General features: G+C 40.0%; 1 protein-coding gene across 1 annotated transcript in view; it reads right to left on the reverse strand.

The window, feature by feature from the left end:
* The window catches only part of fmn1 (formin 1), a 28,844-nt gene extending 13,752 nt beyond the window's left edge, over nt 1-15,092 (reverse strand). The window contains exons 1-6 of the mRNA XM_005737314.1: nt 15,025-15,092; nt 13,098-14,820; nt 8,638-8,816; nt 3,736-3,844; nt 2,032-2,093; nt 93-772 (exon numbers count right to left, since the gene is read on the reverse strand). Coding sequence (XP_005737371.1) covers nt 93-772; nt 2,032-2,093; nt 3,736-3,844; nt 8,638-8,816; nt 13,098-14,772 — 2,705 coding nt within the window. The 5' untranslated portion in view covers nt 14,773-14,820; nt 15,025-15,092. The remainder of the gene's footprint in view (nt 1-92; nt 773-2,031; nt 2,094-3,735; nt 3,845-8,637; nt 8,817-13,097; nt 14,821-15,024) is intronic.
* Nucleotides 15,093-15,541: the final 449 nt, after the last annotated feature.

Raw genomic sequence — 15,541 nt, forward strand, 5'->3', positions numbered from 1 at the left:
GCCACACATTTCAGGTGGCAGGCAGCCTGTCGTAAATTTTTAAGGAGTACAGACTTTCAATATGCTCTTACACACTTCTTGAGTGGACCTACTCGTTGTCCTGGATCTGGATTCTGTTCCAGTAAAGAGGCCTCATGGGTCGGGAAGGCTCCACTGCCGGTTTCCTGGGAGGTTTATCAACTCCAAGACCCAATGCTGGAGGAGGTGGAGGGAGCGATAACCCTGGTGTGGGTGGAGGAGGTGGAGGTGGGGGTAGTGGCGGGTCATTTGATGGCTGCATGTAGTTAATAGGTGGAGACGAACATGGTGGAGGTAGTGGAGGTGGAGGAGGAGGAGGAGAAGGAAAAACATCTGATTTAGCTGGTGATGCTGTCTGAGAAGGAGCTGGTGGTTGTTTTGAGCTACAAGGAGTTACAAGTGAAGAGGAGGAGGACAGTGTGCCTTCGATCTTGCCGGCGAAGCTGATGGAAGCAAGGTCCAACTTTTTGGGGGCCACCTTCTGCTGCTGAGAGCATGTACAGGTTCTCCCGGAACCTTCTTCATCCTGAGCAGTTTTGACAAATGTCTCCCGGTCGGTTTGAATGCAGACGGTGCGAAATGATTTGTGCAAAAAGTCATCTGCTGTAGACACAGCCATATCTTTAAGTTCCCCTTTACAGTGGGTCCCAACCTGGGAGAGTTTGTTCTGCAGCTCAGCAAGACTGAACTCCAGACGTGCAACATTTTCATCCTTGTCCAACCTCAGTCTGAAGAGTTCCTGATCATAGTCCTCCTGAAATAAATAATGTTGTCCAATTATTAATTAATAAATCTTAGTGATGATCATAATGATATCATTCACATTGCTAAATCTAAAGCCAGCTCTGCAAGGCTGAACTTCAGCATACATTGTTAGGGTCCCTGGGTCGTCGACCCAGTGTTTTGTGTTTTTGGTTCTTTGATTTTGTTATTTCATTATATTCTAGCTTTGCTTTATGGGTCTTAGGATTATTCTTAGTTTAGGTTCTCTGGGTGGGGTTTGGTTAGAGTTTTAGTGTTCTGGTTTTCTGTCTGTGTTTCATAGTTGCTGTCTCCCCTGTCTGCAGTATCCCCACGTCCAGTCAGTGTCTGTGTCTGCCCTGGTCCCACGTCTCTGTTCCCTTTGTTATAGTGCCTGCCTGTGAGTCTGTGTTATGTTTCCTGTTTTACTTTGAAAGTCCATGTCTCATGTTAATGTGTCTGATTTTGCTTCCTTTGTCTCGTTAGGCCTGATTTGCCCCAGCTGTGTCTCCCTCCTGTTGCCCATTCCCTGATTACTCCCTCTGTGTATTTAAAGCCCTGTGTTTCAGTTTGTCAGTGTCGTGATCTACGCTTATCTACTCTCACTTATGCGGTGTGGTTTTCCTGCCTGCGTTAATGTTTGTACTTTGGAAGTTTGTTACTTTGAGTTCAGCATTAAAGCTGTTTTTTTGAGTTCACGTCTGTCTCCGGAGTCTGCACTTTGGGTCCTTTTCCTGCCTGCACACAGCCGTTCCATAACATACATGAGGGATCATCAGTCTCTGAAGCAAAATTCAGAGAAACCTGTTCAGGTCATTTACCATCATCACCAAGATTTATGAGTCTCCAACTAAAATTTGTTTACATATTCCACTGAAAATGTCGCAAAATACAAATCTTATCAGTCATATGGCCTCAGATCGCAATATGTTTTTGTGATGGTTCACACATTTACAGGGTTGCTGACAAACATTGAAAGGATTTTGTAGCTACCATCATTTAATTAAAAACAAATGTGCATTTGAGTCTATGATATATATACCCTCTCACTTTTAACAGAATAAAAGAGAACATTATTTATACATATTTTTCCAAGATGTAAAAACTGAAGTATCTTTTAAAATGTTGAAAAACAAGTGTGTATCTATGACTCAGCCCAAACTGGGACTGAACCAGGCAATGAGTGTGGTGGTAATACTGCAATGAAAGACTTTTTCTGTTTTTCTTCATGCAGTCATGGAAATTACCGCACAATCCCTCATCCTTACAGACCTTTAACTTCTCCAGCTCCTCTTTGCATTCTCTCTTCAGCTGCAGGAGAGCAGCCTGGTGCTCTGAGAAAAACAGATCCAAACATCGTCAAAAAGTCTGTCTTTTTTAGAAAGCTTTATGATTTTAATGCTTTTTCTAGTAAAAGAAAAAAAGTTGTTAATCATCACAAGCCTAGTTTGTAAGCGTATTTTTATTCCTGTGAACATAAGTCAGACTAGTGGCTGCTTACAACCCACAAAAGATGAAAACAATGCAACGTGTTACCACATGATGGCAGCAGAGTCCCAACTGTAAACTAGTACAGGCTCGCAGATTATAGAGGCTGGCATCTGTCTAAGCAAACATTTACAGCATCTGCTGTTAGATGACTGAGATAGTAAAAGGGCAGTTAGAAAGTATATTTACTGTAGGCTTCCTCACTGTGTCTACAGGGAGTGTATGTCAAGGGATATGGGCGTGTACACATGGTTTTGTCCCTGTTCAAACAGTGTTCGATAATCTTACTGATTACTGTGAAGTGGATAACAATTAACAAGGAAATTTTATCAACTCATCCATTAAAATACAAAAGCAAGCAGGAGTAGATTATGCCTTTAAAAATGCAAGTAAACTGTGATTTATAATCACAAACTATTCAGCAATTTTAGCCCCCCCCCCCCAAAAAAAAGACTACGGTGAGAGTACAGTGTGTAATTAAAGAACTGCTTTTACAGATGGAGTCAGACTATAGATGTTTACACATTTGCGGGTGGAGTTCAGTTTACCTTTGCAATCGAGCTTGATATTACATCCACCACACTGTAAAGTAGCTAGACACTGCTTCTCTGTCATGCATATTCAATGTGTAGAATTTCACATAATAATAGTATTTCTATTTAGATTTTATTCTCTTTTTACTGTGAGGTGAATACCTTTCCTTAACAGTCTAACCAGCGTACGGTCACAGGAGGCTAAAGTCTGTCTATTCCATAGCAAAGAGGGGGTACGCTCACCCTGACAACCACAAACTTTTACAAAGCCCACTGAGAAACACCAGTTATTCCAACATGCATTGTTTCTGTGGGAGGAAAGTAGAGTCCTTGAAGAAAACCCACACAGGCAGAGGAGAACATGCAAACTGCACATGGAAAGGCCCCAGCCGAACAGGAGTAGCACTATAAACCAATCCATAATATTCACTTCATTAAATCCATTTCAGAACCATTACCTTTAACTGCTGCTTCTTCTTTTGACACTAAAGTTCACATCATTCAACATGAAAAAAGAATTAATCATACTTCTATTTTTTTTAAAAAGCCTTTAAACTGTTACCACATTTCCAAAATTCCCTTAAGATGTGTTTTTGTACATATTTGAATTCAAGCAAATTTTAAATGCTGTCAAAATGTGACCTGTATACACAAATTGTAAAAAAAAAAGAAAAAGAAGTGAGGAATCGAGTTTTATTTTTGTTCCTTCTGTTTAATTTTGTTTGACACATACTTCTGAATAACTTATTGGCAGCATGATTAATATGAAGTTATTCATGGTACATATTGATGGAGTTACTTTCTTCAGCAGCATTAGCAAACCGTATGACACTGATAAACTGAAGAATAAACTTAGAAAGTAGAACTTGGAGAGGTGTTATGTTAATGTCCTGGGTTGATTTATGTGGAGTAATGTTTTCATGCCAAGTTATGACATGCATATATTAGTCTGTACCTGCTTCTGTGTACTTCAGCCCAACTTTTTCTTCCTTAAGAGGTGGCCACACAGCTTGTAGGCGACCAGGAGTTCGTTCCTCTCCTTCACCTGGGCTCGATGTCTCTGACTATGAGTGAGAAAATTGACAGCAGATATTATTAATGACAGAATTAATAACAGAAGTTGCAGCTACATTGTAAAAATGACTGATGAATTGTGATTAAAAACACGCACAACGCTCAGAATTGCTTTGTTTTTTTATTTTTAGCCTGATTTAATCTTAAAAAGTAACAAAAATCACAGAGAGGACTAATTCCTACTTTGTCATCAGGTGGGTCCTTCTCAGGAGTCTTACTTGAGGTTCTCTCAAAAAGTGTTTTAAGTACATCTTTATCATTTCTTATCTTCTTCCTCAATGCCTCCAGGACAACTTTATCTCCTGGGTCCTTTTTTAAAGGCTTTGGTGTGAAGAAGGCCTTGAAGGCATCAAAAGCTGCCTCTGCACTGGACATGGAAGGTTTTGTAAGTTCACATGATTCTGAAACCTCTGTATTTTTATTTGTTTCTGGTTCTTTCTTCTCCTCCTCTTGGCTATCTTCACTTCCATTCACCCTTGTTTCATTCCGGTCTCCCTCAGCCTCCAACACCTCCTTCTCATCTCCTCTCTTTTCCCGACTCAGAAAATGAGAGATCTGGTCTAAGATGTTCCCTGGAACTTTGGTGTCCTTCTGCTTCTCTGTGAAATCTGCCCCTCGTCCTCCCACAGGAGATGGCTTAATGTGGGCCATGGTGCCATGCTCTGGTCCAGTGACCCCCTTCCTTAGGACCCTAAGGCCGCTGAAGAGAGCCGGGACCTGGATCTGCTTGTCTGCGGGGGAGCTCGGGGAGAAGGTGGCTCTGCTGAAGGTGGAGTCAGGTGGAGGATTATTAGTTGCAGATTTTATTGTCATCTCTGGCAAATTATCCTTTAGGCTGGGAAGATGGGGGTGTGAGTTGGGAGTCTCTGAATTTGCATCTCTTGACTCCTCCTCTTCAGCTTCATCCAAGATCTGTTCCAGCTCTTCAAGCGCGGGTCCTGTTCGAGTCACAGTTATCACTACATGTTTACTTTTCAATGGCCCAGTGTTTCCACATATCTGTGGATCAAAATCCATGTCTGAAGTGGAAGTAATTGTGTCAGAATCTTCCTGGCAGTGTTCCCTTTGAGCATTTTCATTGCTGTTTTCAGTATCCTCCGTGGCACTGATGGATACAACACAATCACCATCAGTATCCATGCAGTCAATTGAAATGTGTTGACAACTTGTCTGCAGAGATTCATTTAAGGCCCTTTCATCCAGTGGATTCTGGGATATGTGACAACCCTCTTTGCTGCAGCCATTAACTTTGTGTTCATCTGACAGGTTATTCTGGTCATGATTTGTTGCAAAGCTCTGTTTCTCGAGGCCTTTTTCAGTATTTACAGCCACGCTTTGCTGCTCGGTTACTTTATAATGACTCCTCTTCTCCTCTGTTATGTCTGAGTCATTTCCTTTTTCCCTCAAGCTTGAATTTCCCAGTGAGTTAGAGGTCTTTTCCTCTGCATGACGCAATATAACATATGACAAAAAATCACTAGAATGCTCGAGAGCATCTGTAAAGTCCACATCCCCATTTTTCTTCAGATCACCACTGATATCTTCCTGCATCATGTCTTCAGTTTCTCCCCCAGAGAGGTTCCTAAAAATTTCCAGGGTGGCTTCGGGCTGCTCCATTTACTGCAAGTCACAGGTGAAGTTATCCAGAATATAGTGAGTAGGAAGTGCTAGAGAAACTCGACTGCTCATAGTTAGACTTCAGTTTAGCATGCAGCACTTCTTTACGTGGTTCCGGTATCATGCAGCGTCAGATTATAATCAATAAACAAATGCAAGCAATGTTTGAGTTAATTAAAGTCTTATTCCTGAAAATCCAACCTGTTTTTGTGCCCCTGTTTGTCGAAAAGAAACAAGCATATCCACGCTGTGTTTTAACAGTGCCTTTTTGCCTTTCCAAAGTGCTAATTTTCCAAACCTAAAACTGGAAGTAGTTGTTAGTCACTCAGACTGGCCAATGGCAAGAGAGAAATCCAGTCATGGAAAAAAAAAAGGTTTCCAAGCTTAGCTCCATGGCTCTGTGTGGTGGAGTGACTCAGCTCAGCCACATTTGAAGTTAAGTTCCAGCTTCAGCTTCTCATTCGTGCCTCCTTTTTCCCTCCGGCTCTTCTGTACCTGCTATAGTAGTTTACAGAGCAGCACCTTGGACATCATCCTGTGGATTGTCACAGAGTAATTGGAAACAGATGGTGTGTCCAGCCGTTGTTTCCGACAACACCCTGACATCCGTGAGCCGTATGGCAAAGGAAGCCACGCAGAACAGATGGAGAAGCACCACACCCAGAGCCGAAGGAGGGTAAATAGGACTGCCAGGGATCACTTGCTAAATGCTTGGCCTGTAAATCCACAGTTACAGGGAGGTCTCTCAATTCCCCTGCAGGTACACAGCAATGCTTGGCTAATCTGGGCATCCCAGCGGGTCTAACCCCACCTACACGGCACTGTTAATCAGCTCATATTGAAACTTGCATACAGGATCAATCGACAGAGAAGGTTTGTTTAAAGTTTCGGGAAACGAAAAGTGAAAATAGTGACAGTTTTCACTTGAATGTTTTAGTTAGAGTATTCTGAAACTTGATCTATAAATAAAATAGTTGCATAAATTGAATAAATAAGCAGAGAATAGTAAGTAGGTTTGAAATAACATTCAAGTTGGTGACACAGATCCAAACAAAACAAGGTAATAAGCAGGGAAAGTCACCAAATGGCCATAATTAAAATCAGCAAACAAATATGCTGTTAAAATATATGTTTAAAAAAAGCAAAAACAACTAATTATCCTAAATAAAATTAAAAATTAGGTAGTAGAGTTAATGACCACTATCTTCATACTAATATCTTCACTACTATTAGTACTGGGTAGATTGCGTAACACAAAATATCAAAATAAGAGTCCAAACTTCCTCCTTTGTGTTTGAGTTATTCTTAGCTCTTGGGATCCACCCTTATTTACTTTGAATGTTATCAGAGGCAACAGGTTAGTGACAAACCTCATCTGTGATAACATCTTTACTGTATCAAATTACACTGTGTACATTTCTCTAATAGATATCGTACTCCATATGTTTGATGCATGCCTACACACCCTGCAATGAGTTCTTAATAGAGCTATACTAAAGCTTATGAATACTAATAAGGTGGTTTTTTGCATTCATTTGGTGAGGGACACTGTGGCCTTTATGTGAGTTTGTATGTTTATGAAACAGGAATGCATCCATAAAATCCTGTGAGATTAAAAATCATCTAGCTTCATGCTGAACAACTACAGTGTGTGCTGGATTATAAATCTCCAGGCTGTAATATAAATTAGGACTGTACTGACTGCTACAGTTCACTGCGTCCACAACAGAAGGAATAGATAAGATAAGATAAGATAAGATACCTTTATTAGTCCCACAAGGGGAAATTAGCTTCAATCACACAACTAAACAAAATATTTAAAGCTTAAATTAAATGATTGCATTGTAGTCCTCTAAATGTATAAAATAGAATCAGTTTCCGCTTTCAAATGTATGCACAAAACTCACTGAAAATGGTGAGCCACTCAAAATCAGCCTCTGCAGTTGGATAAGTCCCATATAAAGGGTATAAAAAGAGCACATCAATAAACAGACTATTGGCCTGCTTGCAAGTGGCAGTGACAGCTATATATTACTGCATATTGTTGCTGAACATATGCATTTGTTTTTCATCCCATGTAAATTACATCTTCAAAGTATTATAGCACCTTCAGTGTGAACAGTTTGCGGGCATTGGGGGGAATAGATGGAAAGTTCTTTGTGACACATGTGGTGGGAACAACATGTGTAATATGTACAATACCCCATTACAGAAGTAACCACATGCTAATTTCAGTGATTCTTTCAATTCTTCATATTCTGTTCGGTAATCTTTTCTTTTAATCTTAAACAGAACACCTGTCTGTCCCAGATGATTTCCTGCCTGTTTCTCTCTGCTTTACTCTTTTCTCTTCATACTGTCAAATAAAAATTCAAAATGCCAAAACAATTAAACAAAACTTCAAATATTTTCAGCAAAGTTAGTCATGTACGCACACAGAAGGAAGGAAGTATTCAATTTATTAGTGCTTATCGTCTCTCCTACAATGCACTTACAGAGTTGCGTTAAATCCCTTCTATTATGCAACTACAGGGAACACAGAGCTCTTTGTAGCCCTGGACTGGCTCATGAGGCTGGGATTTACACAGTTGTGAAGCAAGGACAAGTTCATTGCCATAGTGATGCAGCACTGACTGATGCAGACGGGGACTTATTTCAGGAAGGTTTACAGAGAACAACGGCACTGAAATTAGATTAAGGCATCACAATAACGGCACTTAGACTCTTTGTAACTTTTCACACATGCAGAATGAAGAGTGTGTGCAGTATGTTGAAATTAAATTACGTTCTGGGAAAAACAGCTTTCGTATTCTTACACAGTGAGCCGTTAATCGCAGCAGTTAACCGCACTCTCAATGCAACTGAGGTAAAAATATTTTCCCACTGATTTATTTTTGCTCTTAAATATAAAGCACAGACTGCAAGTAAAGTATTCTGAGTCTGATTCTGAGCTAGTAGAGCTCCATGCTTACATGCCTCACTCTCCTAATGCCATATACAGAACACAGCCTCTTGATCCTACAACTGACATACCAGTGCCATTAATACTTTGCAAAAGCGGCTGCTGTTTTCAACTGCTCCATCATCATCATCATCCACCTTTAGACTCTAAGACTCTGTGCTGTGTTGAGATGAGCTCAGAGCACATACTTTTCATTCTACTCACCCTCAAATCCTGGGGCACAGGTGTGGGTGTGGGTGTGTCAGTGATGTCATCATCGGGGGCAGTGATGCGCAGGAAATCAATGTGTTTGGGTCTGGATGGATCGGAAAGTGACCTGCAGATAGAGAGAGACTCCTCGATCTCCTGCTGCCAGATCTCCTCCTGCCTCTGCAGAGCTTCATCTGGAGAAAAGATACCTTGTATTAGTTTTGGAAGCAAATTAGGCTGTCTTAGTTTATTGTAGGTCTTTTAATATCACAGGTAGAGAGCTCATTTTAAACTTTGAAGCCCAACTAATTTTGCACACCACTGGCAAATGCTGCATGTTAAGCTTTAGTGTCACCATGAGGATATAACAAAGAACTTCACCTAAGAAATCTTACATTAACCTTTAGCATTTCATAAACAAGACAAAATTTCACTCCTGCTCTATGAGGAATTAAGCGCTGATTGATTCTTTATGCAAATGAGCAAATTCAACAACCATTAAAAGTAGTCTAGAGAGGAAGAGAAGGTTTTATGCAGCTTCATAATTTGAATTTAAATTTAAAGATGTTCCAGAGTTTCCACAACATGATGAATGCTTATCAGCATATAACCAAGACTGCCACTCTGAACTGTTTTAATCCCACATTGGGCCATATAATAATGGTTCTCACAGACTTCAGGAAAGGTCAGGAAAGGAAAAATACCAGATTTAGTAAAAGGCAGCTGTGTGTGTGTTTACATTAATTTCCTCCCTCAAGGGTGGCGATTAAGCCAGTGATTAAGGAAGTATTCAAATACTGAGCCACGACAGTGAAAAATTACAAATAAAAACCAACATTTAAAATTTTATTAGAAAATAATCAATCAAATGTACCTAAAGTAAAAAAGTGGGAGTGCTCAGTGCCGAAAAACACAGACATACATTGTCTGATGTATTAATGGAAAATATAATTTTACAGTTTGTACTTAGTTTAGGTGGGGCTGATTTTTATATCAATTATTATATATAACTCTAATTATTATTATAAAATGTATTGCTGTTATTATAGTTTTATATTTTTTTATATGTTCTGTTTGCAAAAATCTCAACCTGTAAAGTGATAAAACATACAGTTTAGTGGAAATGAAAGTAAAACATTAGGTAGAAAACAAAGCAAAACAGTAATGCACAGGGCAAATATCTCAACAGTGTATTTAAACACAGATCCTAAGTAAATGCATTAATGATAGCTTGACTGTAGTAAATGTGTGAGTATACTTTCAGATAAAAATGCTATCAGAAACACTTGTGTCACTTTCAGAGGACACATAACCGTTCCAGAACATTAAACCGCTTATAGAAATGTGCTATCGCCCCGAGTTTGACCACACTGAACAGAAAACTGGATTTATGAAGATAACCCCCAGAAGGCTCTGAATGTCTTTCTTCTCCTCTCACTAATCGCCGTCCTCCACACATTGGTTGTATTTCACAAAGCTTAGAGAATTAATCCTATTTGTTCAGCTAGCAGCCCTGCTGCCTGGTCTGAACAGAGTTTTATTGCTACAAAAATGAAGCGAGACAACAGTCTGTGCTGATCTGAGGGAATGCTCGACTCTGCTAAACATGCATTTATTAACAAGTATTTCCATGTACAAATGGGTTCAAGCGTTCCCTTTGTATTTCCCTAAAGAGTTAATTTAAATTATTTTATATTTAAATAAAATAATTTAAATCTACACCGTCTGTATATGGACACCGCACAGTAAAAGAGTTGTTAGCTTTTAAAAACAGGCTTGAAGCCCATTTGGCTGCACAGGTTGACTTCAAAGTGAAAAGACCAGCAGTTTCCTGCTATTAATCATTTACTGAAAAAGGATTAAAGAATTTGGAATCAGTTGAACTGATCCCAAATTCTGAAAATACTCCATCATCATAACATCTTCATCTCTCTCCCTATAAACATCAAAGACGTTTGATGGGTTTGAGTGCACACTCGGATTAAAAGTTATAAAACTATTGTTGATAATGTTTCGGTATTTAAAAATGTTTTTTTTTTCACAACATTCAAATTTTGATTTTGTGGCCAAATAATTTGAAGCTTATAAAATGTCATACAGAATTATGATCTGTGAGAGACTAGAGACCTGTTGAGTGTGTAGCCAACATTTCACTCATTGTCGGTTTGGAGAGGCTCTGGCTCAGGGGTGTCCAACTTCAGGCCTCAAGAGCCGGTGCCCTGCAGGTTTTAGATGTCACCCTGAATGATTAGTTCATTACCAGGCCTCTGGAGAACTTCAAGACATGTTGAGGAGGTAATCTGGCCATTTGAATCAGCTTTGTTGGATCAAGGACACAAGAACACCGGCCCTTGAGGCCTGGAGTTCCTCACCCCTGCTCTAGCTTATATAAATTGCTTAAGCAGATTAAAAAAAAATGTATGAATGAACAGACGGACAGATGGATGAATAGATGGATTGTTAGCTGATGTTTATTTATTAATTGTTTTATTTTGCAGGTACTGCTGATGCATTAACATGCACTTGGTTTACTAATCATCAGCAAGTGTGTCCACCTGTGTCACAGCAGATTTGGCAGGTTCCTCTCGAGCATTTAGGTGTGTTAACACAATGCCACACAGGAAACATACCAGCAATTGCTGCTATACTCGGAAGAGTTATGAGACCATTTTCAAACAGTTTGACATCAATCGTTCCATGATGAAGAAGATTATTAACAGTTGAAAATTTTTAATGACCGCTTCAAGCTTCCCAGGAGAGGACAGCAAAATCACCCTAAGATTAGAGTCATGCTCCAAGAAACTACAAGTTCTTTTTCACTTGACTTTATATATTTCCTTCCTGACTAGGCTACCTTGTGTTTTGATTTTAATATTTCCCCTCCTTGTTTTCTTTTTGTTTTAAACAAGGCTACATAATTTTTTTTAAATTCACATTTTTTATCACTGAATACTTATTTTAAACCCGGTGGACTAGAAGGATGGCAAAGGTTTGATACTGACTCTGAACTGGTGTTCACGAGCTGTTTTATGGCACATTTCAGTCAGAACAGATCTGTGATTACAAGTGTGTCCAAATCAGGTGCTCTCCGGTACTTTGTGCCTGAATGAACACACGCTTAACTCAGTTATGATGGTATGTCAGAGCAGCGAGGGGTCATTATTCACGGACTGCCACACATCCGTTAGATCTGATGTGCGCGTGTGTTTAACAACCCAGAGAAGACTACAGCAGCGGATGAGATTGCACAAAGACTTCGTTTAGAGCATTTGTATCAGAGTGTTTTAATCAATGTTTAAATCTGACAGTCAGGCCTCACCATGTACCACTTCTAACACCATCTGCTCTTCCTCTGATGTTCACTTCACTAATCAACTACTAATAGTTAAACTGAGCTCTTGCACACACACACACACACACACACACACACACACACACACACACACACACACACACACACACACACACACACACACAACACACTTTACTCCTGCTGAGAACCTTCTGAAGGTATTTTATTCAGCTTAGTCCACTTTATGTTTAATGACCACGAAAGATTATCTGAGAGAGAGCCCAGTGTGACGTCTATGGTATAACCTTTTTAAAATAGTTCATTACACCTTTCACTTTCTACTTGACAGGATTCATGGAAACTACAGAAAATATGCTTTTGAGGATAAACTGCGATACATCAAAGCTTTAACTCCTCTGCCCCACACCCACCTCTGCAGTTAGCAGTAAAATAGTTGGGACTGTGATTGAATATTACTGTGCCAAAGTATTAAAAACCTGGCTCGTCTCTTCATATTATACACTGCACTAACACTATGGATAATATCTATTAACAGCCTCAAGTTATAGACTACGCTGCTTGCTTTATCTTTTGATATCTAAGTAATTCTTTATTTTTATGTCTCACGAATATCTCCATAACATCTTTGTCAGCGTAACAGTTTCCTCACCCAGCTTTCCACCATTTAATTTTCCTGGATAAAGCCCAGCTATGGTCCTGTTTACCTATCAGCTCCAGCCAGCACTCAGCTACATATAAGAACTGTTCCCATTATTCATTCAATTCATAACAACACTTCCAAAGGAATGGGTAACATGAGAAATGAAAGTCTGATTTGTGCACAGCAAGTTGGCATCCAACAGCATAGCTTCATATAGCTCTTTCAATACATTTCAGTTGTTTTTAAGGAGTTTTTATGACACATAAAATATGTTGTACTACTAATAAAACAGTGTATTCTATGGCACAGAGTTTATGTTTTTTTAGTTTTTTTATCAGAGTCAAGATATAAATACCACAAAATAGTCATAATTCCACCGTCTACCATTGTTTTAATTCTAATGTGCTTCCACCAGTTATTCTGGAAATTAGAGTTTTGGGTAAGACTATCATATCACTACAATGACCTACCACTTGACAGCCTCCATCCATCTAAATTGTTGTTTTTTGTTAACATTTTTACCTGAAGAGAGCAGATAATCCTTCTCTGTAAACTGCTCCTGAGTGTCCCTGTGATCACTTTCTCTGGCACGTTCACCGTCTCGAGCCCCACAAATAATTACGGTGTCTTCAAGTGGTTCAGTCCAAACTCTGTGTGATGTTTCCGCTTGCTGATCATCTGTGCTCAGTCTGGATATGAGCATAGGTGGTAGCATGGGGGACAGTCTTTCTAAGCTGCTTGATTTAATTGGAGAAACCTCCAGGTTTTCAGACAGAGAGGGCGTAGGAGAGATTTTTCCACCTGCTAAAAGAGGATGTGATGAGGCATTGTTTGGCACACCAGAGTTGATGAGGTAAAGAGGTGATTGTGGATTCAGAGACCCTTCTGTTGTGTGGCTCTGCTCACAAAAAGTCTCCTCGGGCTCTTTAAAGCCTTCACTCTCTGCTTTTGATCCCTCCATCCTCAGGGCCTGCTGCAGACTCCGTCTCAGAGCATCACCCAGAGCACAAAGCTCCTCAACAAACAGAGGCTTGTCCCCACTGGACTCCCTGTTCTGGTCCTCCAGTGGGGACTGAGTACTGATATCAGCTCTGCGACTTTTCTGCAGTGACACCTCTGTCTTCCATCCATCTGAGAGAAAGTGAGGTTCTTCTTCTCCTTTATGACATTCCTTGATCCAGTCCAAACTGGTGAGACTCACCCGGCGTATTATTCCTTCCACCTCCTCAATCTTGCCCATTACTCGCCGAGCTGCAGCTCTCTGCCCCATCACCTCAAGCCTCTGCTGAGAGGACTTTATGTCTGCCTTCTCTTCATCTTGTTTTTGGCTTGCAGTCTTGTTACTCTTTGCCTCCATACTAGTGTTGGAGAAAAACATTGAGTACATCTCATTGTCATATTCAGAAAGGTCAGTGTCCGAGTCAGTAGGAGTATATTTTTCCTCTTCAGACATATTCTGTCTGGGAGAGAGGTGGACTGTTTCGCTCTTTGATCTAGATAAGCTTGCAGAAGAAGTATTAGGCAACTTTACTCTCCAGAGTGGCTTTAACTCATGCGTTAAAGTATTTATATCATCTCTTTCTCTCCTAATAATTTTCTTCCTTCTTACTGTGGGAGTGCAAATGATAGGTCTCTCTTCTTCAAAATCCCACTCCTCAAAGGAAGAAGACCTCAACCTCTGGAGCTTCCTCAGTCTCCTTGCCTTCAGAGGTGCCCATGGAGTCCCGGACACCATCTTGAGGTTATCCTGAAGGTCACTGGTGTAAACATGCCCTTCGGCTCTTCTTCTTCTCTTCCAAGATATCTGGACTCTGGGGGAGTTTGATAAAGCATCCCAAGTTTCTGTGTAACTGTGACAATTTGGCTTAGGTTTGGTTCCCAGTTGGTTGCCCATGCTCATGAAAGCCTGGCAATCTGAACACAACGGTAACAATTCTGTAAGCCAGCAGCTCTCAGATGAGTCATCCAATGCTCTGAGGGTTTCTTTAAAGTCTGCGAGGCCAGATTTGTCTGCATGGCCAAGCATTGCTGTTTCAGCTGGACCCTCCTCCCAGCGCTTAGAAAACAGTTTTTGTTGGAAGCTGGCGAGGGTTTTGGAGGGGGACGATAGACTCCTGCAAGGGGAGAGGGATGGACTCACGCAGCTCCTCTCTTTGATGGGTCTATAGAAGTGTAAGTTACTATAAGTCCTCTGCATGGTTTTATTTAATTATCACAGACGATCAGTGACCAACCACTGGGCCTGCTACAAAAAGAAACAGAGAAACATTTATTTCAGACCATTTAAAAAAGTACTTGAACTTGTGTAGACTTACAGTTACACACTCTAACAATAAGTTAATTATGTTTTGCTCATTTTTTAAAAAAAAATTTTTAAATGACTAATTAATGATTGCAAACCTAAAAAAAGGATAAAAGGATGAAAATAAATGGATAAATGTCCACTTACTCATAGCGAACAGTAGTGTCTCTCCTTGAAGCACCAGGTCACCCCTCTGTTGCACTCAGCTGCACTTACTGTGACATTCAGGTAACTGACAACTCCACGCCCACTGATACAACAGGATCAGCCAATCACTGGTGCAAGCTGAAAATTCTGACAAATTCTATTGGCTGATCACCTAAAGATCACTACCACTAATTCCCTGATGCCTGACAGGTACTGACAGAAGCAGAAAAACTAACAGACGGCAGGCCCGGTGGGGATTTAGACTTATTGTAATCTTCTTGAATTCAAACTATACTGAAAGAAAGACAAAATAGTTATCACAGAGTTTTGCAGGAGTATATTTATTCTTTATCTCTGTAGGCTATCACTTTAGGGTTAAAAATTGGTGTATTGACTAAACCTTGTGAAACAGACAGCTATGCTCCACAGGACAATATATGATATGATTTAAATTGAAGTAAAATTAATAATAATGTTGTGTAAAAACAAAAAGGTGTTTGATATTATAAATTAAACA

This window comes from Pundamilia nyererei, unplaced genomic scaffold, assembly GCF_000239375.1.
Source record: "Pundamilia nyererei isolate P.nyererei 1_Seehausen unplaced genomic scaffold, PunNye1.0 scaffold00074, whole genome shotgun sequence".
NCBI lineage: Eukaryota > Metazoa > Chordata > Actinopteri > Cichliformes > Cichlidae > Pundamilia > Pundamilia nyererei.